Source organism: Fringilla coelebs, assembly GCF_963513975.1.
Source record: "Fringilla coelebs genome assembly, chromosome: 2".
Taxonomy (NCBI): domain Eukaryota; kingdom Metazoa; phylum Chordata; class Aves; order Passeriformes; family Fringillidae; genus Fringilla; species Fringilla coelebs.
In genome coordinates, this window is record NC_140029.1 from 114,401,502 (window position 1) to 114,424,115 (window position 22,614).

At 39.3% G+C, this 22,614-nt stretch overlaps 1 protein-coding gene across 1 annotated transcript in view; it reads right to left on the reverse strand.

Moving 5' to 3' along the window:
• EPHA3 (EPH receptor A3) overlaps nucleotides 1-22,614 on the reverse strand; it is a gene marked incomplete at its 3' end in the record, with an annotated part of 172,497 nt that overhangs the window by 25,173 nt on the left and 124,710 nt on the right. Inside the window, exons 6-11 of the mRNA XM_084227195.1 lie at nucleotides 20,284-20,408; nucleotides 13,227-13,389; nucleotides 11,656-11,758; nucleotides 11,140-11,207; nucleotides 7,493-7,618; nucleotides 2,738-2,923 (exon numbers count right to left, since the gene is read on the reverse strand). Of these exons, the coding sequence (XP_084083321.1) occupies nucleotides 2,738-2,923; nucleotides 7,493-7,618; nucleotides 11,140-11,207; nucleotides 11,656-11,758; nucleotides 13,227-13,389; nucleotides 20,284-20,408 (771 nt within the window). The remainder of the gene's footprint in view (nucleotides 1-2,737; nucleotides 2,924-7,492; nucleotides 7,619-11,139; nucleotides 11,208-11,655; nucleotides 11,759-13,226; nucleotides 13,390-20,283; nucleotides 20,409-22,614) is intronic.

A 22,614-nucleotide genomic window follows, 5' to 3' on the forward strand; every position in this document is an offset into this window, starting at 1 on the left:
CTGTATGCAAAACATTAATCTTGAATGATATGAGATGATACAGATAAGAGATCTAACAATGTAAAAGCTCAAACAAAAAATCTATTTATACTTATTCTTGCTAGCCAGAAATACATAGTTAAAGAAAAAGTACTTGCACTCTGTGTGTAACATGAATTCAAAGGGATTTCTGGTAACACCCAGAATATGCTGCTGGACCTTTCAAGTACAGGGCTATCCAAAACTTTCTATGATAAATTGATTTACTTTGCCCTGCACTTTGAAGCCAGGAGACAGGTGCCTGGTTTCTGTACAAACTCAGGCAATTTTATGAGACTTTATCAGAAGAACTTAAATTAGAGTAAGAAATATATCTTCCAAATTATTACAGGAGCATCTTCCTGCCTTGCTCACCCACACTCCAAAAGCCTTAAGTGCAGGGTTTCACCCTCATTCAGTTGGAAATGTGCCCATAATAAGAATCACATGCTCTGAAGTTTTAAAAGAACCCTCTGCATCCATTTATCAAAGCTCAGCCATTTATAAATGATAACAAGTTGTGTCAACAGCATTGCCCAGGTTTATTAGAATAGCAGGCTGCAAATTGCTGTAAATTATTAGTAAACTAAGCAGAACATGTGTGCTGGTTATTAAGACTGCTGCCTACAGTGCACCCAGGAGTGCAGGGCAGCAGCTGGGAAATGCAGAAATCCACAAGGAGCAGCAGAGGAACAATTCTGTATTGGAGGCGAGGCTGGAAGCCTGATGTGGTGACTGATTTGTTAAAAAAAGCAAACAAAGAAACCTCCAAACTCCCAAGCTTCTTGTCCTTCTATCACAAGAATGTCCAATAAAACAAATATTGAGTTTGTGGCACATACTTTTGCCCAGTATAATAGAGACAAATATCTCCAGAGCAGATTTCTCAGCTCCTGTTCTGGAGCTATCTGCAGAGGGTGTTGTACCCCGGAGGTTTTACTGGCTCCAGCTGGGAATATCCAGAGTTTGCTCTCTCCCACATGGATGTGATGGGCAGCTGGCACTCCTGACCTCCTCCCCCAGCCACCCAAAGCAGACAGCAGTGCTGTGAATGCACCTGAGTGGCAAACTCACTAAAAGTCACTCACACAGAGTACAGAGAGAATTAGTAATGCACATTCAAGAGCAGTGCACAAATTCCTGCCTGTACAGCAATTAAATTACTGCCTCAAGTGCTCCACGAATACAAAATGTAACAAAAAAGATTTTAGCTCAGCTGTGTGCAGGCTGATGCTGGTGTTTCAAGTGATTTTGTGACTGCAAATCTTATTCTGACTGTACAAAATGTGTGTCACTATAAAACAGGAGATAAAACTTAATTTATGCAGGCAGACCTTTCCTATTAGGACTGTGAGACCTAAGATAAACAATAATTTCTTTGTTATTGAAATCAGCAAAATAGAATTTCATGAATCACACATAGAGAAGGCATTATTATTATTATAATTGTGACTCTTCATAACATGTAGTGTTTTACATACCTTTCACTAGTGACTTTTAGACATATTCTGGTGGGGTTTTCATTTCTTACACTTTTCAGCAGTATGCTATGAAATTTTTTCACGCCTACCCTTGTGAAACTTTGAATCACACAATTAAAAACCAAAATTTTCTTCAAACTAATAAAACCAACTACCTAAATCCAAAGTGTTTGGCATGTTTCCATCCAGCTGAACTGAAACATCCTCAGCAAATTCCAAGCTGATCACTGAAATGGCAAAGAGCTGCTTTGCCAGCAGGGTCCTCTGGGATGAACAAGAAAATATCCCACCAATGTTTTCTGCTCCCCTGAAAAACCTTGGAGCATTCCTTTTTTTTTTTTTTATGACTGCCTCATATAAAACCTTATTGATCTCCCACTTAATAACTAATGTAGGTAGATAAATTTGATTGCTAAATGTATCCCTTCATTCTGCAGTGGAAATATAGAAAATGTGGCTGAAGAGGGTTGCTGAAATATATTACTTTTCCAAGAAGGTACCACATGTACATGGAGGTTTCAGTTAAATCTTTTTGGTCTCAAAAAGAGAGGGTGATTTGTTGTCATAAACAAAGATGAAAAATATGCTTTAACAAAAAAAAAACAACAAAAAAAAAAACAAAAAAACCCAAAAAAAACCAAAAAAAACCCCAAGCAAACACATAAGCACCAAAAAAGCAGATTTAGAAAAGGCTATTTAGTAAATATATAATAAACATAGAGATAAAATTAATTTTACTACAGACAGATTAAATCCTCAAGACTTTTTCTTTGAGATTTTTACCAAGATGTTTGAATTCTGGAATTCTGGAGTTTTAACATGCCTTATGCTGGAACATATTGAATATCCCATTCAGTACTTCCCCTGCATGAAAACCATCTAGGAAAAAAGTTTGGCCTTATTTAATGATTCACTAGAACCAGTTGTTGTACCAGGTAGACTGTTCATTAATTAGAGCTAATGACAGATCTAATGACTTAGCTGAAAGCAGAACACAGTGAAGTTCAGTGCAATTAAGAAGCCTCAGCTCATCAGTCTCCACGACACCTTACCCGATCATCACCCAGTGCCTCCTGGCCCATTTGGAGCAATTCCTAACTCTGGAGTTTATTAAACCTGCCAATTTATTATTGAGCTTTTTGCAGAGCAAAAACCTGGATGACTTCATTCATAATTCACTTCTGCTCTCCTTTGACTGATCAGCAAATCAGAGAATTATTCAGGCTGGAATTTCTCACTTTTAGTGACGACTCCCTCCAGCCGGATGATGTTGGGGTGGTCGAACTGGCCCATGATGCTGGCTTCTCCCAGGAAGTCCCTCCTCTGCTTCTCTGTGTAGCCAACTTTCAGGGTTTTGATGGCCACTGAAATTTCCTTTTTAGAAGGCAGCTTCAGGCGTCCACTGCACACTTCTCCAAATTCTCCTAAAAAAGAGAGCGGAAAAGTGACAAAAGCTGAAGTGTGGTTATTCTGAAGAGATTCAAGGAAGAAGAATCAGCACTCAAAAAGGCCCCTGGAATGTGGGGGCTGGTTTATCCTGGTGTACACTGGTTTATCCTTTTGCAACATGCAAGAGCAGAGCACAAGGAAAATCATCTTAGCATTCAAAAGAGGAAGTATTTAATATATAGAAAACTGTTGGAAGAAGACACCTCAGCTAAAAATTTTGTTCAGTTGAATAATTTTTACACAAATCACATAAGAAAGTTTCAATATATTATTATTTGAGCAGCAACTGATTTCAATGCCCATTTTCAGCTTTTCTTTTCTCAATATTTTTATATTTTAGACAGCCAAGTTAATCAAAAAAGGCCTAAATAAATGTGTGGTAGGGCAATGACCTTTCTCTGTTGCTAACCCAGGCTAGACTTAGTCAACAACATAGAAATTAATGTCACCATATCTGACCACCAGCTGCTTTATCCTCTAGGCATAGAACTCTACTATCAAGGTAATAACCACTCAAAGGAGAATATATTTTTATGTGCATGCATATTGCTAGAAAGCACTGACATTACATCCTTTGATTCTAACACTGTTTGTATTTCAGGCTGCCAAGACAGGCAGCAGCTCAGAAAACAAATTTTAAAAGCTGTCCTAGTAACTAAAGGGAGTTGAGTTCTTTTCAGACCTAATTAAAAGCATTCAACTTCTGCAAGCCCAAATGACCATTATACTTTACCAGGAGTTCAAACACTAACCCCAGCTCAATACTGTCAGAGCACCACTAAATAGGAAGACCAAAGCACATCTTGAAAACAGAGGGAAGGGGGGAAAAATGCTTGAAATAAATCTTGTAGCACCCAGCTTCCAACTCCATTTTCTTGATGTTTTAATGGTCCAAAAAGCTATAACAGGCTAAGCTCTTAGAACTATTTTACAGTTACTGTCAATGGAGACTTTAGCTATGATTTCAGCCAGCAGCCCAGCAATCAATCCTTCATTTTAAAGCTGGAATCGTGTATCTGATATTTGTTTAACTTTGGGGAAGGAAAAGGTTATGGGTAATGTCCATCAACACAGTCCCATTCAGCCATGGCTGAACGACCCAGGGCTTGAGTGATTAATCAGATTCCAAAAGAACCTCAAGGCCAGCAGATGCTACAAGAGAATAAAAGATGGGCTCTGTCTAGCAATGAAGTTTGCTGTTGTCTATGGATATAAAGCAGGTTCACTTTCCTGGAAAAGGATTCCTTGGAAAGAGCTCCCCAGGCAGCCCAACTACATTAACCTATGATTTTTTATCTCCAGGGCAGCGTGGATGCTAAATACATATATCTGGTCAACACCCATAGTGACCCATGCAGTTACACCACAATTTTTCCTGCAAATTATTATTACATGATCCCAGTAAGAAACGGACTGGCTCTCACCAAACACTGTTTAGGAGGAACAAGGGCTTGTGTTTGAGTGGAAAACCTGGCACTGACTGTAAGATGTGAGGATGATGGCTTTTCATACAAAGCCTTCCTGAGGCGTTTATTTTTAATTACAGTACACACATAAAGATGGAATAACCTGCCCTGCTGACTGGTGTGTCTATTTACAGGTGGGAAGCTGATAGGCATTACTTAGGAGGGCTGTTCATGGCACAAAGATCTCTCTTCAGGATATCCTAATTTCTTTTAAAATAGGTTATTTAGTACATCAGGGGATGGTGTTTGCTGTGCATTTAGACTGAGGGGAACAGTACATGAAGATTCTGTGAAATCAGCTACTCCCTTCACTTTGCTGCATTTTAAATCTGTGCAGGGAACTCCTTCAGATTTGGAGTGGCACCAAACTTTAACATTTCATAAACCTTGGGAACATCAGCCATGTTCACTGGGACACTGCAAACCTTCACAGTTTCAGGTAGCCCTGACAAGTTCACAGACTGCCCTGAATTTTTTGAATAATTTGATTAACAGGACGTTGTGCTACAAGTATATTTCTTCTTTGGAAGAAAAGCAAATGCTTGCTTTCTTGTTCAGCAAAGCACATAGTTAAATCCACCCCAAATCAATAAAGTACTTTCTTCAGTATTCTCCTACTGCCCAGTTGGATTTAAACTTCTGAAGTGGTTTGTTGAACTGAATCCATAAAAATAAGTGAGTTATTTTAAAAGAAAAAATTACTGTAAAGAAAAGCCTGAAAAAGTGGCTTCTGACCTCAATTTTCTTATGCTTAGCCTCCCACTAAAATCCCTGGTGTTTTTCTTGAGGTTCTTTTGGATAAGAATATTTCCTCATTGCATTTGTGTATGTTTTCAAAGCTATGTAAGCTCTGAAAGCCCTCTCTTCTCAGAGACTTCTGGCTAAAGCTGTGAAAAACTGCTTGGAGCACTTCAGTATGTCGAGACTGTTTGCCTGACTTGAAGGTCTCATTACTTACGTCACACTCCAGGGCAGTTAAATGAATCCCTTCTTCTCAAATCCCTGTCTTTTTTTTTAATAATTTCATCCACACTTGCCTTGCAAAGGACAAGGGCAGGAAGAGACCAAGTCATTCACTCAAACAAGTCATTGACTCAGTAAGAGGCAGGAAATGCCTTTCTGGTTTTGGGGAGAAGTGTTCCTGAAGAAGTTGCCTCAGAGCACTCTGAATGTGAAAGCTACCATGTGCTGAGGGTGGTAGCAGGGTAAAGTGATGCCACAAACTCATTTTGGGAGCTCACAGCCCTCTGTGGCCTGATTTTCATCTGTTCTGCCCTTCCTGGCTCTTCCTGATGGCATCTCAAGCAACTGCTAGAGGAAATGTTAACTATACTGCCTTATGTGCTCCAGATTACATGAATTGAGTTATGGTGCCCAAAAAAAGGTGTTATTATGTTATTACAGCTTGAGTGCAAGTTTTGATGTAAAAAGCTTGCAGGAATCCTCTGCCACTTGGCTCAGTTGGTTTGAGCAGGGTGCTGGTGATGCAGAGGTCCAGGTTTAATCCCTGTGGGGGCCATTCACTTTAGGGGACTCTACAATCCTTGGGGGCCCCTTCCAAGCCAGGAAAATCTCTGATTCTCACTGCAGTGGAGCAGGGAATCTTTAAAAACACTGACTCCTTTAGGACAAAGTCCTTTTTTGGAGCCTCTCAAAAATTTTCCCTCTGCTTCCAGAGGCCATGTTTGACAAATTTTGGTTTACTTCTTATTCTGCTATGCATCTTGACTAAAAATAGGTCAGAACAACCAAGCTGTAAAACATGGCATGATCCTAGGAACTCCTTTTCTAGATTCATATATTGCACGCAGCCCAAATTTGGAAAGTTTGCATTTGTGAGGCTCCTGAAAGTCTTATAAGGAAACATACTGCTCCTGGACTTAAATTTAGAGTATTCCTCCTTCTCCATCTCCACACAAATTCCCTGCTATGTGCAGTAAGCAGAGCTTTGCTGCCTTGACTGAAGGTGATGGAGAACAGTGCACTCTTGTGGGGCAAAATTAAAACCAGCAAGGAACATGGATTCCACCTTTCCATAAAATAACTTCAAACTAACAACAGTTGAGCTTCAGTAGGAGAGGATGAAGACTGATCCTTTTTTTTTGTTGGGTGATTCAGAAGATGCACTGAGTGCAGCACCTTGGGTTCTGCACTTTTTCCAGCTGAAAATCTTTGGCTGTGCACTCAGTCTCTCACATCTCATGGTTTTAATTCAAACCATATACTTAGAGAGAAGCCAAAAAAAAAACCAATAGTAAAGGAACAAGTATTTTTCAATGGATTAAAAATCAATAATACTCCTTATAAATGCTTTAATATAGGAGGAAAGGCAACACTCCATGATCTTCTGGCTCAATGAGACAATCTGCCACCTCTCTTCAAGGAGCAAGCACACATTCCATCAGGAGCTACATGCTCCATTGCAACACCCAGTGTAATGAGAATTTCTGTAATCTGGCTCCTCTGTTACAAAATCTGATCATTTCACCAGCTTGTTTCCTGTAAATCCAACAACCTGTGGCATCTTTATGGCTCAGACAACCAGTTATTGGACAGACAACCCTTTCCTCCTAAATCAATAATTCAAATCCAAAGCAGTTACCAAAATTAATCCAACAGCCAAAGGTCGCTGCAGCCTGATGGATGTGTGGTGACTGGTATGAAATGAGTTTGTGGTTTCACTCAAGGCATAACAGTCAAGGGTCTTTTCATGGGGAAAGAGGAAAAAAAAAAGAAAACATCTTCACAGCTGATAACATTTTCTGTGCTGACAGATTTTAAAGAGAAACATAGAAGTGAGGCAGAACGATCTCTTCCCTTTGAACATTGGTGCACTCAAGTATGGGCTTGGTGTCCTTTGAGAAGCTGTCTTGTTGTCTCCTTTCTTTCAGGAAAAAAAAAGAAATAGAAAATTGTGTGCCCTTAACTTTGCACTGAAATCAGCTGTAAATGTGACCTGCTAATTCGAAGACTTTCTAGAACATTTTTTTTCCAGTCACAACTCTGAACCTAAAGACATAAAACCATATATACACAGCAAAACTCTATCTTTAGTTCAGTATATCCAGTGGTCATTACCTGCTCCAACTACTTTATCAATGGATATATTGGAAGCATCCAGCTCCTTGGCAAATTCATGCACAGCTTGGTTGGGATCCTCATATGTGTGTGGATCTACATAAGTTCTCAGACCTGGGAGCTTTACTGTGTAAAAACAAATTCAGAGAGAAAAACATTACTTAGACTTGAAATAAAGCTCATGAGACAACAGAAACCAAATCAAAAGAAGGAAGAGGAAGGAAAAAACCCAACTGGTTTGTGTGGGTCCTCAGAATCTTTGTCCAGCGTGAAAACAGACACTACTGTCCTGCAGAGAAGTGTGACAACCCACTTCAAATATCTGCAATTGAAGGCAACATTTAGATGGTGCCTTAAACTGACCCTTCCAAAGTTACAAAAAAGGGGCAAGGAACAAAATGTGTCGCTACAGTCAACCTGGCAAGTTCTTAGGAATATTAAGAAATCAGATTAACTCCAGCTTTTTCTTTTCTGAAATCCATCAAGATGCATAATAAGAAACTTATACATTAAAAAAATGTACCCCTGCCTCAATCTCTCTGCCAGAACATTCAAGGATGGCAGATAATTGTTCTGAATAAAGGCTGGTTCTAGAGCTTTGCTCCCCCATAAATCCATATTATTATTTTGGGCGCCTCTAGAGTTTCTTGGCTAGGGATTGCTGGAAGAGATCATTCCCAACCTTTGTCTCCAACAAAAATGCTGAAAGCAAAGCACAGCCTCATTCCCCCTGCCCAGCTCAAAGCCTTGCTTGTTTTTGCACCCAGTCCCTTCTGTGCCTGCCTCTTCTGTACTCATTTTACAACAGGAATATGTTTTATTAACAAAAAGTGAAATACCCAGCTTGAAGTTTTCTGCTTCTGACACAAACCCTACATTCCCAGACATGTATTCCAGCTTTCCCTAACTGTACCAGTAGGTCTTGTAAAAGATATTAACTCCTTCAACAAACACTGCTCTGACCCACTCAGTAATATCCTTTCCAGCCTAGCATTATTATATTGCAGCATTTATTTCACTGCTAAAATAGTTAAACCTTTTTTTGCTGGGGTTGCAAAGATTGGGAAAAAAAACCTTTGGACCATGAGAGAACAAATATGTTTTTATAAACAATGCAAAAGTGTATGTAAAAAAAGGAAAAAATCATTTTGATGGGGGTTCATTGGCCTCAGAATTGACCAAAAAAAAGGATAAAACTGAGTTCCCAAGCTAATTGCCTTGAAAACAAAGCCAAGTAAGAGCCATGCTCCCAACACAAGGGCTGCGTGTGCACAGCATTAAAAGGCAACTGTGTTTCCTTCAAGAGCCTGATGATTACAGAATTACCTGCAAGTAAAACAAAAAGTAATTGGCTGTATATTGCTGTTGGTTAAAAGTCTTGTAAATGCTCCTTCCCGTCCATGCTGAATGTACATTACAGGCCCCCTCACATCCCCAGTAAAAATAACAATTAAAAGCTTCTGCACTGTGGGGTTTTTGGCTTGGGACTTTTAATGCTGACCCCAGAGGTTCCCAAGATCAGGTGATGGTGGCTGCAAGGAGAATAATCCCTTCACACCAATAATTAAGGGCAGCCTGTGCAGTAACTGGGTTCTGTCATGAAATACAGATAATAAACACGTGCACATGTGTTAAGCTGCACTACTTTACAGCTCATTCTGTGCAAACATAATAATTTACATTTTTATTTTAACGGCACAAATTGCCCTAAAGGTAGCAAAAAAATAAAAAGGCCCAGCCAGAGGAGGCAAAGGGAGAGGATCTGAGGAGGTGAAACATTTTTGTTCCTTTGAAGTAATATTATAGGATTTGTAATAAGGCTGCAGGGAATAGCTCATGGCTGGAGCCTTTTTAAAAGTAATTCAGAATAAACTGACTGAAATAAACCAGCTGCTGTGTATAAGATGCTGAAAGTTTACGACAGCCATGGAAGTTACTTTGTCCTTTTTTAGTTCATAGGAGTAATTTTCTTACTCTTTGGGAATTACTGTAATTTGGTAGATTGAAAATTTCAACAGCCACACAGGTACATACTTAGAAATTCTAACAGATAAATATCTGCAAAATCCATAATAAATAATTTTCAAGAACTTCTAACAGATATACCAGGCCCGTGATTGGCTCTTACTGCATAGTGAATCAGCATGGCACTACTCAGAAAACAGTACATAAATATCTAAAGCCAAATTAAAAGCAATTTAATCCACAGGAATTTAACAGCACTGCCATGTTTAAGAATAGTGATTGCAACTTTCCATTGTGTGGGAGTAAGGAGAGCAAATTCTGACCTGTTATTTGTCTGTGACACTTATTTTACTGGCTGCTTTTATTTTATAACCTCATTAAATTTGGATGATGAAGCATTAATTCTATGGGCCACATGTAACCTTAGAGATTTTTTTTGAGAATAGTTGGTTAGCAGTTGTTGGGCGGCAGCTTGTGTATCCCCTGACAGTGCTGGGGAAGGAGACAGAAATTGTGGATATTCCTGCTCTTGGCTCTCTGGAGATAAGGAGAGGCAGGAAAGTTTAAAGAATAATAATTTGAACAGTCAGAGAACAGTTATTCCATTGTCACGAGGATTGGGAAGCAGCTCTAATTTCCAGCCACTGCAGGTAAATCCCTCATTAAAATGTTAATTCACTTATATTTGGGGAGGGGCCACCTGGTTATGGTACCAGCAGCTCTTTTCTTGTAAACAATAGAGTGCTACTGTTGTGTGCAAAAACCCCACAGATATTAATGTTACAACATGCTAAACAACAGAAATACAAGGTTGAACCATGGTTTACATTGTACAGCAGGACACTCATCTGAAGCTGAAACAGTTTCAAAGATGAACTACTGCTTCTTATTAAACAAAGTTTCATTAGACATCAAGAATTATGTGGGTGAAATAAAGGATTTTCTTGTCTTGATGTCTATGAGGGGCATTATCTTTGCCTGCAAGGATATAAAAATCCAAAGTAGAGTGATTAAGTGAAAAACCAACCAAGTAATCCTCCCATTCCTGATCAGGAATAAGACTATCACATTCTTTCCCCCTCAGCTTCTCTTGCTCCAAAATTAATTTTTTTCCTGTTTTAAAGTGTGTATGGATGGAGCTTTGCCTGTGAGCCAACCTTCAGGATTCACAGCTCTGCTATGGAAAAGGGTAACAAAATTAAGTACATCGCAGAGAGGATCCAGAATCAGAATATTACTATTATTTTTAGGTGAACTTTGTCAAGGAAGCAATTTTCATAGCAGCTTTAGTGTTCACCAAGACAGGTTTTATTTATTCATATTTTGCTTTGGGAAAGGAAAATATATTTCTTAGACTTTATATAACGAGGAAGCTGCAGTTGTACTCTGGATTTCAGTGCTGCACAGCAGGATCAATATCACAATTCCAACCACATGCATTGTTTGAACATAGACAGAGATGTTTTGCTCATTACTAACCTGGAGACAGATGAAAGAAGTTGAAACAAAGAATAATTGTTTGGGGAAAATCCCCTTACCCACAAGAGAAGGGATAATTCTCTTCCTAATTTCACCTTGGTTTAAGTGAGGTATGGCTCTTTTTTTTTTTAATTGAAAAATATCAGTTACCTAGGGGAGGAATTCAACAGATCTGGAAGCATTAAAAGGCTTCAGTAACTTACAATGGCCATTCCCAAAATGCAGCCTTTTCTCATCAGTGCCATGTTTAGACTTTTTGTATCCACAGAATCTACAAGTAAAGAGAAAAAAAAATTAATACAGAGAATTTTATGTATTAACTGCAGGTGGAAACAGAATAGAATGTTTTCCCTGCACAATTAAAAGCCTGTTTGAAAGTTTAATGATATTTACATTCTATGTGCCCTATAGAGGCATGTGATGTTCTCAGGGAATTTGAGGAAATTGGCTAATGAGAGGATTTGTTGATTTTTGACCCCTACAGTTTAATTTTACAATTGCCTGAGAATGTGTTTATAGCATTTTTTAACAACTGCTGCATGATTTGGGCTGCTAAGGTGAGCGGGCTCATTACTGACTGTGAGCAGTGCTTGGAGCTCCTGGGCTGCAGACAAAGGATTAAAAAGCAGCCACACCATGACACCCCATGTGCCACTGTCACAGGGCCCCCCTGGGATGTGGCAACAGGAGAAAATCTGCAAATCAGACACCAGACTCACCTCCCAATCAAGACATACACCACCACTGTGAGGAGGATGATGGCCACTGCTGCTGAAATGGCAATCAGCACCACCTGGCTGTTCTCACTGGAGATGGAGAAGGCTGCAAAGGCAACAAAAAACATGTAAATAACCTCACACACACACACATCTCATTGGTGACATCAGAATTTACATGCACATAGGCAAGAGGCATCACTATATAGCGTTTGGTCTCCTGGCAGATATTTAATCCAGGACATAATTTTTCATCAAACAAATAAATACAAGAAGAAAACTTAGGACTCCAGCAGTCTTTGCCAATTTACCAAAGCTGTTTCTGCTACTCTCAATTTTTACTCTTGCTAATTGTAGCAACTGCTGGCAAACTGATGCTAATACATAAACACATACATAAATACAAACATACATGTCATGTATGCCATACATTCTTTATGTCACACTCAGTAAAGAACTTCCTTGGCATGAAATCCCATAATCATCACCTTCACTTCCCCTTCTCTATGATGGGAAGTGCTTTCAGGAGCTAAGTTTCCCAGTTAAGCTGACAATATCCACATGAAGGTTGAGGAAAGCCAGGGTGTGCAGGCACAGATGTCTACAGGGAAAAAATGGGCTATTTTCTGGTTTATTTTGGGTATCTCCCTGTAGTCCCTGAGCACAGAACTTTACAAAATGAACTGTTACAAAATGACAGGATGGCTTTAGACCTTTAGTGTGAGGACCAGCATCCAGCTACCATTTCTGGCCCAGGCAGGTTAGAGAGCCTCTGTTTAGGGTCACACCATTCCCATCTGTGCCAGTTACGCACCCACAGCTGCACCCAGCTAACGGGGTAACACAGCAACAAACTTATGCCATTCCTTGGTCATCCTGGTAATTTTTATGCTCATTACTGAGATGTGCACCCCTGTCTCCTTCCACATTTCTACTTTTTCAATTTCCCCTTCTTTTGGTAGCATTATTTTGCAGAGAAAACTCATTAATCTCTAAATTGTTACATTTTTTTTATCTCTGCAAGTGATTGTTTCCTGCTTGCTGTAATTGTCCTAACTTGAGTTCTAGTTTCAACTAGAACACCAAAGATGCAAGTCACCATAACAGCCATTTGTAACTCTTCTTTCTAAACATGAAGCTTGTTTGCCTTTCAGAATAAGAGCTGGGGTGGAGAAGGAAGAAGTGGGGATGAAATACATAACCTATCTCAAATATACACAGAATCAGGGTGAAAGATTTGAAAGTAGAAAGACACTACTCTTTGTTTTTCTATCACACCTCCTCCCTCAGCAAGAGCCATGGTCTAGCCAGGCATCAATTCTGGCCTGAGGTGGAAGTAGGGCAGGAATTGGAAGAAAACACCACCTGTGAAAGTTCTGGGATAGAACTTCCTTTACAGCCTGTTTCAAGTTTAATGATAAAACATAAAGTTATCCAGCAGTGCTACCAAGAAAGACACATCATAAATAGTTATGAGACACATTTCCTCAGCTAGAGAAGGAGTGAAAGCAGCCATTGAGATCAGTCAGGAACTGGGCAGGATGTCAGCAAAAACCTTTTGAACAAATACATACAGTCTGGGCTGGTCTCAAACTCAAACTTGCGGCTGCTGGTCCCGTATCCAGCTGCAGTCCTGGCTCGGATTTGGAAGACATAGGTGGTGTCAGGCTTGAGGCCACTGATGGTCACGTTGGTTCCCTTGGCTCTCAGAATTGTATAGCTTGTCTCTTGTTCCTGCTTTTGAAAAAAAACATTATCAGATTAAAACCACACCCTAAAAAAAAAAAAAAAGAGGTTGTAGGTTGTTGGTACTAAATTACTACAAACGTCCTGGAGACCACTGGTGCATTTTTGAATATTTCTAGCCTAAAAAACTCTTGTGCAAACATTCATTTTCAATCATCTTTTAACAAGATACCTTAAATAATCAGATTTGCTATGGCATTGTGCTATAAATGGAATACTAGACATGATGAGTTTATGACATTTTATTAAATTGTTTTGTATCATTTTGTCTGTGGTCTGTAATACAATAAGAAAATTATTAAAAGATTATTTAAAAAAACATAAATCAGATTTGCCTACTGCACTGAACTGGAAGTTGTAACAGGCCAACTTAGACATTTTAGGGTCCTGCAGAGCTGTTGCAGGATGCAGTTTTTACTGCCTCACATTTTACAAGACAGTGCTTACCTCTATAGCAGTCAGAAGAGAAACCCCACTCAGGCTTTTCAGCTCAGCAAAAGGGCAGATTTAGCTGGTTTTCTATTATGCTATAAAAACTATGAGATAGTTGTGTCCATCCTCATTTGAACAAAACCACACTGAAGTAAATCCTGGACTATGTTCATAAACCCTCTCTGCTTAAGAGTCACCTATGTCTGACATAATGTTTTCTATATAAAATAAGAGAAGGACTGGTTTTTAATTTTGTAAGTTTGGATACACTTCACACTGTGTAAAAAGCTAATCCTGATAAAAGTATGTCTCTGTCCCACTGTAAGCACATAATCTTAACATCTAAGCATGCATTTGGGGCCTGAGGTACTGCTTATTTTACTAAAGCCATCTTGCACCAAAAGAGCATTTTTGGCTTCCTAAATATGGCAGCTGGAACTGTCTCAGGAAAAAAAACCCCTCTTGGCCAGCAGCCACACATGTGGGAAACTGTGAGAATCTCAATTGTTTAGGTTCCCCAGCATGAACTTTTTTTTAATTCTGGAGGTGGTGGGGATTTCATGTGATGTCCTTTTGCTTTGAGCACCGTGCAGAACACTGCAGCCATTGAATCCCGCCGGGCTGAAAGCGGCAGCCCAGCGCAGGCACGTCGGATGCAGAGCATCTCACCTAATCCTCATCATGTCTCATGGCATTGCATTAGCTGCTGAGGGGCTGACATTTTCACTCTGACAACTCTGCAGTGCCAATGCACGAGCTCAGGGGCTGGAAAACACCCAACACACTCATTGCCATTTCACCTCCACGTGTAAAGTTCGAGCGGCTGGAGTTGTTTTAGTGTGTTTGCTCTGCTGTCTGCAGGAATAGAGTCAGGATAGTCTAGGTTAGTAGGTGAACATCAGAAACTGCTCACTTTGGTGCTAAAGAAGCCTAAGTGCCCTGTTCTTGGCAGTTACTTTGATATACAGAAACAGAAACATTTACACCATGGTTAGGAAAATTGCCAGAATCTCCATGTAGTATTCAACATTATGCTCACGAGAAATCACAATGAAAGGAAAAAAGGAAGAAAAAAAATTTAAGAAAACAGAAAAAGCAGCTAAGCCTGTGCCTAAAAGTTACCATCCAGAATCTAAACCTCAGATTGGGTGAGCTGGACCCAGTCTTCAAAGAATGACTATAAAAATGTTGACTGTGGCCCATTTTCTTTGCACATTAAAAGTAAAAAGGAAATCAGCATTGGACCTCCTCAGAGTTTCCCAATACTTCTTTAAAAAGTTCTCTGTTCTAAATTCAGGGGAGCAAATTTACAGGAAGACACTGTAAAGAGCTAACAGGCTTGTGTAAAATTATTTATTTTTGAACTAACAAAGGCCTAGTATTGTAATTTGCAGGCTTTCCTTATCTCGTCATTCAGTTGGATGTAGTCAACTATTTTAATTTCAAAGACATAATAATCTTGTCTTTAAAACACAACATCTTTTGTGTATGCTATGACTGGACATTCATTTTGATCTCACTTCAGGCTGCTTTTATGAAATGCAAACATTTCCTTCTGGTGCAGATACATACGTGCAAGGGAAAACACAGTCATGGCCCTGTCTGTTAATAATCCACATTGGAACTTGGAAAATAAACCTTTAAAACAATGGTATGGAGGATGTCATGGTATCTCAGTTTATGGGAAGCTTTTTACACACATATTTTGTAAGTCATTTTTTACATTACTAGTAATCAAATCAGTGCAACACCACATAAAAGACCAAGTTTATCTTTCCTGGGGATAAAGCAAAACTTCAGATACAGCACTAGTGCTGCCATAAGAAGAAGGAATACACAAAAAGGAGAGTCAGTCCTTGCCAAGCAGAACTTCAACCAAACACTCTGAGGATAAATTTGAACTTGGATGCACAAAGCAATTTCTTCTTGAATATTTCTGCATAGTTTACCAGACACAACCTTTGCTGGGAAGCAAATCTTACTGCTGTTAGTGTCTCATTTGCAAATGACATTTTATAATTTTACACTGTGTTTTACAAAAAACACATTTTGGAGACATTTTAAATTGATACCAGGAAGGGTGAATGGTTTGCCCTTTTCCAGATAAGCACAGAAAATGCTTACATTATAGAAGGAAAAATATTTTTTCCATCAGCTTCATGTTCACTCGAGAGGCCAAAACCTGAGTACACATTTCTGGGAGGAGGCCACAGTACTGATACCGCTTCCCTTATTGCCAGAAGTGAGCTCTGCATGGATATGACATTTCCTACAAGTCTTGTGGAGTATTCATGGTCTATCAGCACTTAAAACCAGAATAATTAGAGCAACAAAGTGCGTTGGAATATAATGCACTTTTTCAGCCTCAAAGTGCAGAGTTCTGTGTTGGCTGTAACCACTGATCACACAATTCCTATGATGGCAAAAGCAAATCTATTTAGCAATCTGAGCCTGTGGCTGAATTTCATTCACTGTTTGCAGAAGACTCCATCTTAAAAAAGAGTATGTGATTTAATTGTAAGCCACATATTTAGTTGAAACAATTAATAGTTTCTGAGCGGTATTTAAGAGCTGTCTTTTTTCTGTACCTTCACATGACAAGATACTCCTTCAAGAGAACATGATTATGTGAACAAGGACAAGAAGGAAACAAGAATAGGGCCTGTGCAAGGGAAAAACATGGCTTTGTTATTTATGCACTTTGATGGATGAGACACTTAAAATTCAGCACAGCATTATATGGATGAACTAAACTGAGGCGTCATTTAGTACTATTAACTTAGCATAAAATGTTATGCCTTACCATAAAATAAGTGCCTAAAATTTCCATATGCTCTCCCTCTGAAAGAAGATTTTGTGTCTTTTAAATGTTTTGAATAAGTATTAATTGGGGCTTCATAATAAAGCTCTAAATTTTTTTGCAAAAAATACAGTTCTATTCCAAACACTGCTTTTGAGAAACTGCCACTCAGTTCATCATGCTATGAAGTGTAAGTGTTCAAAGCCCTGGATGGGACTTTGGACAACCTGGGATAATGGAAATTATCCCTGCCTATAGCAGGGGGTTGTAACTGGATGAACTTAAAGGTATCTTTCAACCCAGGCCATTCTGAATAATTCCAAGGAGTTGAAATAGTTTCCTAAAGCTGTAGCTACTGATTTCTTTAGACACATATAAAGCTCTGTTCTTTCAGCTACACAAAGGGAATAACTGGTGAAAAAAACTCAAATGAGCAGGTTAATTAACTGCCCTTGAGAAACTGAATATATTGCACATATTTTATGACAATAATCCATGAGAAAAAACTACAAGATATTACAATTTATATATATGTGACATTGTATTTTTTATTCCAAATCTCTTGTAATATCCTAAATACCTTAAGACTAGCTTAGCAAAATAATGCCACGAACAAGATGCATGACAGAATTGGGCTGACCTGCATTGCTCTATTAATGCTCTGATTTTTAATTTCTTTACGATGAATGCTCTTTTTAATTTCTAAGAGATGACAAAAGATATATAAAGTGAAAAAAAAACAGGATGAAAAAGGATAGCTGAACATAAACTATCTACCAGCAATCAGGTATGACTTGTCAGGAGAAACACCTAGATTTGCTAACTCTGAAGGGTTTATTTCCACTTAACAGCAGTGGATTTTCTCATGAGTACAACCAAGATGATTTCTGAAGCAGAAAATCAAATGGACTGGACCAGTTTGAAAAGAAACCTCTCCTTATAAAAGAGGAGGGAAGGAAGCATGCTCAGAGATCCCAGACTGAAAAGCAGCATCTTCCAAAGGTCTTTGGTGGAGGAATGAAGACTAACAATTCTGCATGAGCTGCTCTGCCCCAGGTACGTTTATCAGAGAATTAGTTTTGAACCTACTGTCAAAGCTTAAAAATACATAGATTCAAGTCTCCTGACAACAGATTTGCTTTTTAATTTTTTTTTCCCCTCATAAACCCTGAGGAATAGGCTTTTGACTCCCCAAGGGCCTGCAGAACACACATTAAAAATGCTGGTGCCAGAAAGGTTGGCTTTTTAAAAGCCTTTTGCTCTAAATGGTCTGGCTCCCATTGTCAAGCACTCGGCTCCCTGGTTTAAGAAAACTGTCTGGTGCATATGAACTCTTGATCACAGACTTCAAAGGGGAGAAACACATGTGCAAGATCAGCCTCCTAAGACTGGTGGGTTGTCTTATAAAGCTGTCTTCTGACAAGCAAGCGCTCCCTGAGAGTGGATACACCCGGCGGGGAGAGGAGCTGAGTGCTCTGTCTGCGCATAAAGCAGCACTGCATGGCAATTTTCTCGAACAGAAAACCCCAATTTCGGTGTAGAAAAATGATCAAAACATCCCAAACTAACACAAATAAAACTTGTTGGTGATTTAATTAAAATTAACTGAATGTGTACAGCAGGGGAAAAAAAATCTCTCCCTTTGGGGCAAGTAAAACCCAAGAGATCACCTGTGCTGTTTTTGGCTGGGGTGGAATTAATTTTCTTCACCATATCCAGCTGTAGCTTTGGGAATTGCACTGAAAACAGACAGGTTTGATGATACAGAGATATTTTTGTTGCTGCTGAGCAGTGGTTGCAGTGTCAAGGCCTCTTACACCTTTCCAAAGAGGAGGCTGGGGCTGAGCCAGGATTTGGGAGGAGACAGAGCCAGGACAGCAGATCCCAACTGAGCACAGGGATATCTCATCCCACATGGCACCATGCTCACCTTGTAAGGCTGGGATAGAAGAAGGAAGAGGGGGATATTTGGGGTGTTGGCATTCATCTTCCCAAGTCCCTGTTACTTGTGATGGAGCCCAGCTTTCCTGGGGATGACTGAAATTGATCCTGCCCAAATCGAAATTTAGAAAAAAGCAATGCGGATGTCCATGGATGCTGCTTCATTAAGTGAGACTGAGCTGAAATGTTTTGGATGATTTCTTTTTCTACCATTATCACCACCGTGAGGTGTGTTTAGATTTTTACCAGGGTATTTGAAGGTTCAAGTGCTCACCAAAAAAACTCTTCCCAAAATCAAATTACATAAATTTGGGAGAAATCTTTTCAGCATCCAGCCTTGTGATCCTCTTTCTTCATCTGAAGATCAGGCATGAGCTACCAACACCACATTGTCCTCCTCCAAAGCTCCATGAAAAAAATAATTTTTCAAGATTAACTGAATACTGATAGAGTATTTTTAACAGTATTTCTCATCTTCTCTGGTATGTATGAAATATAAGCCTGAATATTAGATATGAAGACTGCTAGCTAATGCTCAATTAAATCAGAGTTCTGGCATTTTTTTCAAAGTTTGTTAATTCCAGGAACAATATATCAAATAGAGCTATCAATAGATCTATCAAAAAATGGCTAATACCACACTCCTCAATCTCCACAGCAATTTATGGTCTTTTCAATGCTACCAGTAAGACCTCCTAAAAACATTCTATTACAAAGACCTAATTTTTGTTTTCTAAATACAGATATCTATAAGATGTCTAAATAAACAGTCATAAATAAAAGAAAATGTCAATAAAAAGCAGAAGGTAGATTTTCTTTCATTTGTAGTCATTTGCTTACAACTTATGAATAATTCAGTTATTCATAGAAACAACTTGCACAGTGCAAACCAGCCCAGTAGGCCAGCCAACATTTTCCAAATAATTTTTATGTAAAAGATGCTCATGCTACAGGGAAGTGCCACCAGCACGTGGGTAAATGGATGGACACTGACAGCATAATAATAACATTTTAGTAGAGAAAATAAGAAAAGAAAGGAATTACATATTGATTGCATTACTTTGTGTCTGTTTGATGTGCTTGGGGATTCCTTATGAGGAACAACTGAGGGAGCTGGGGGTGTTTAGCCTGGAGAAAAGGAGACTCAGGGATGACCTTATCACCCTACAGCTCCTGAAAGGTCGCTGTGCTCAGGTGGGGTTGGGCTCTTTCTCCAGGCAGCACTGACAGAACCAGAGGTCACAGTCTCAAGCTGCACCAAGGGAAATATAGGCTGGATATTAGTCAAAGGTTTTTTACAGAAGGTCCTGGATAAAGTTCTGGAATGCCTGCCCAGGGAGGTGATGGAGTCACCATCCCTGGATGTATTTATATGAAGCCTGGATGTGGCCCTGGGTGCCAGGGTTTAGTTGAGGTGTTGGGGCTGGGATGGACTCAATGGTCTTGAAGAGATCAAGAGTCAAGGATCAAGAGATCTCGGAGGTCTCTTTTTACCTAGTCATTCTGTGAATTCTGGGAACTTTGTAGACAACACAATGATTTCACTTTGCATTTCCTGATGTTCTCATCGCCAAAAATCGAGCAGTTCCAACACTCAGTGCTGTTGAGGCAGACTGTCCAAACCTGAGTGTTTCTGAATCCTTAACACAGGCAAGATGCAATGATTTCATCCCAGCAGTGCTGAGCAAACCCCTCCCCTTTGACCTTCCCACCTTTTCGTAGTATTTGACCTCGTAGTCCAAGATGATCCCGTTGGGATGCTCAGGCTCCTGCCAGGAGAGGGACACGCTGTTCCTGGACGTCCTGTCCTTCCTTATGACCGTGATGGGGGATGGAGCTGCAGAGGGGGCAGGGGGAGAGGGGAGGGAGAGAAGCAAACAAACAGAGTTTATCTCTCTTCCAGCTCTTGGCAAAGAGTGAGGTTTCCATTTATTCCAGCAAAGGTCTGGCCCCGCACCGACAGCAGCAGCTGGATTGCAGCCGTGGTACTCCTGCCTTGGAGCACCCTGGCCTCATGGAAAACCAGCTGAGATTTTCTCCTCCACTGGAGGAGGATTGGTGGCAAGGCAGCAGATGGTTTTGATCTGCTACTACAGTGTAAGCAATGAAATATATTCAGTGGGAAATACAGAGCAAAATAGCAGCAGTACCTGTTTGTTATAGTGCTGAGGTATTATCATTACCAGACTCTGCAGAACTCTGATTTTAGACTTTCCTAACATTTTGATAAGAAAGTCTAAAAGGGTGCTGGGATGCCTTGAAGTACAAGGAGCTGCTGATACTCATGGCTGGGAATAACCATCAGCACAATTCAGCCTCTTTGGCATCATCATTTGGTAAGTTCTCCGGATGAAAATTGCTCCCATACACACTTCACTTTTCACCACATTTCTTTGAAAATGAAAATGAATAAAAAAGGAAAAACTAAACTGTAAAATAGCATAATTTTTTTTATGTGCATTGATCAGGGTTAGGCATGACAACTGATTGCATACCATAGGTTCACACACCACCCACAACGTGGAAATAGTATCAATGTTAAACACACACATAGAAAAATAATAATTACTTAAGATTCTTGAACATTGGTTCAATTTTAGACCACCCAGATCCATAAGTTGTTCCAAGACCCGGTCTGGGTTTCCTGGACTTACTGAAAGCCATGCAATTTTTAAAATTTATTTTGTTTTGTTTCTTTTGGGTTGACTTCCCACTCCAAATGCTTCTCTTCCATGGCTCTGGCTAAAATTCATCAGATTGTATTTTACAGATCACACACTGGAGGTTGTAACTGTCATTTCAAAAAAAATCTTTTACGAATAAACAGCCTTTTATCTTAACATGTAAATAAAATCTGTTTATAAGTTCGACATTTGCTATCCTAATAAAAAGGCTCTAGAGCTGATCTCAACAATTTAGTATCGGCTGAATCCTCTGAAGGTTTTATTGTTCATATAAAACTAGCTGCACTTTATAGGCATTACAATTTGCCTGCTTCAGCCAATGCCCTTTCTATCTGGGTTTTCATTTTTGCAAAAGAACTTCCAGTAGTCAGGAGAAAAAAAATATTTTAAAAAGAGAAGAAAATTAAAGAAAAATGAAGGTTTTAATTAAAATGAATTTCTGAAAACTAATTCTGCTTTTGATTTTGCTAAACTTCTAGCAAAATATACTTTCTAGTCCTGAGTCATAATCTAAGTATTGAAATCCTCCTTTAGCAGAGCGGAGGATCTACTTTTTCATGTTCATTCCAGGCTGAACACATCCTCTGAGCTGCATTTCCACATTTCACACGGTTCACTAAAGATTAAAAAGTAGCAATTTTTTTTTTCTGTTTTCCAGCAGGAGGAATTTATCCTGAATTTAAATTCCTAAAATCAATTTGGGAGAAGCAGACAGGATTTGTGTGCAACAAACGTCCTTCAGCAATTCCACTTGAATCCCACAAACCAGTGCCAGAGCCAAAACACAAAGTGCTTAGCAGGCTGAACTTCCCTGCTGTAGCCAGCTCCATGGGAACCCATATATCCATACTTGCTGCTTTTATGCTCTCCTAAGTCATTTTTATGTCTTCTTTTTAAGTCAAGCTATTTATCCCTCTTTTTTTCTTTCTTTTTTTTTTTTTTTTTGGTACATGAATAGATTATCAAGCCCAGTACCCAGCTGGTAAAACTTCCCATTAAGGTAAAATTAATACTGATTTTATGAATAATTAATATATGATTAACAGAAATGGCTTTCCCCCTAATAAATTATGGTAATTTTGCTCTAAAAGATTCTCAAGGCAGGCTGAAACAATCTTGCATGCTCCAATACAGACAAACTTTTAAAAACAAGCTTTCTCCTAACACAGTATTAATTATTTTGAGCTCATTTGCACACATCTCTGCGGATGCTACCAGTAACTTATCTCACAGCAGTTTATTAGAAAACATCTGCTCTGCAGTTATCAATAACATTATAAAACATTCATATACCTTCCCTAATCCCCAGGGTTCCCAAAGCTGCTCAGAAATGAGACATCCAGAGTGTCTGGAAGAACC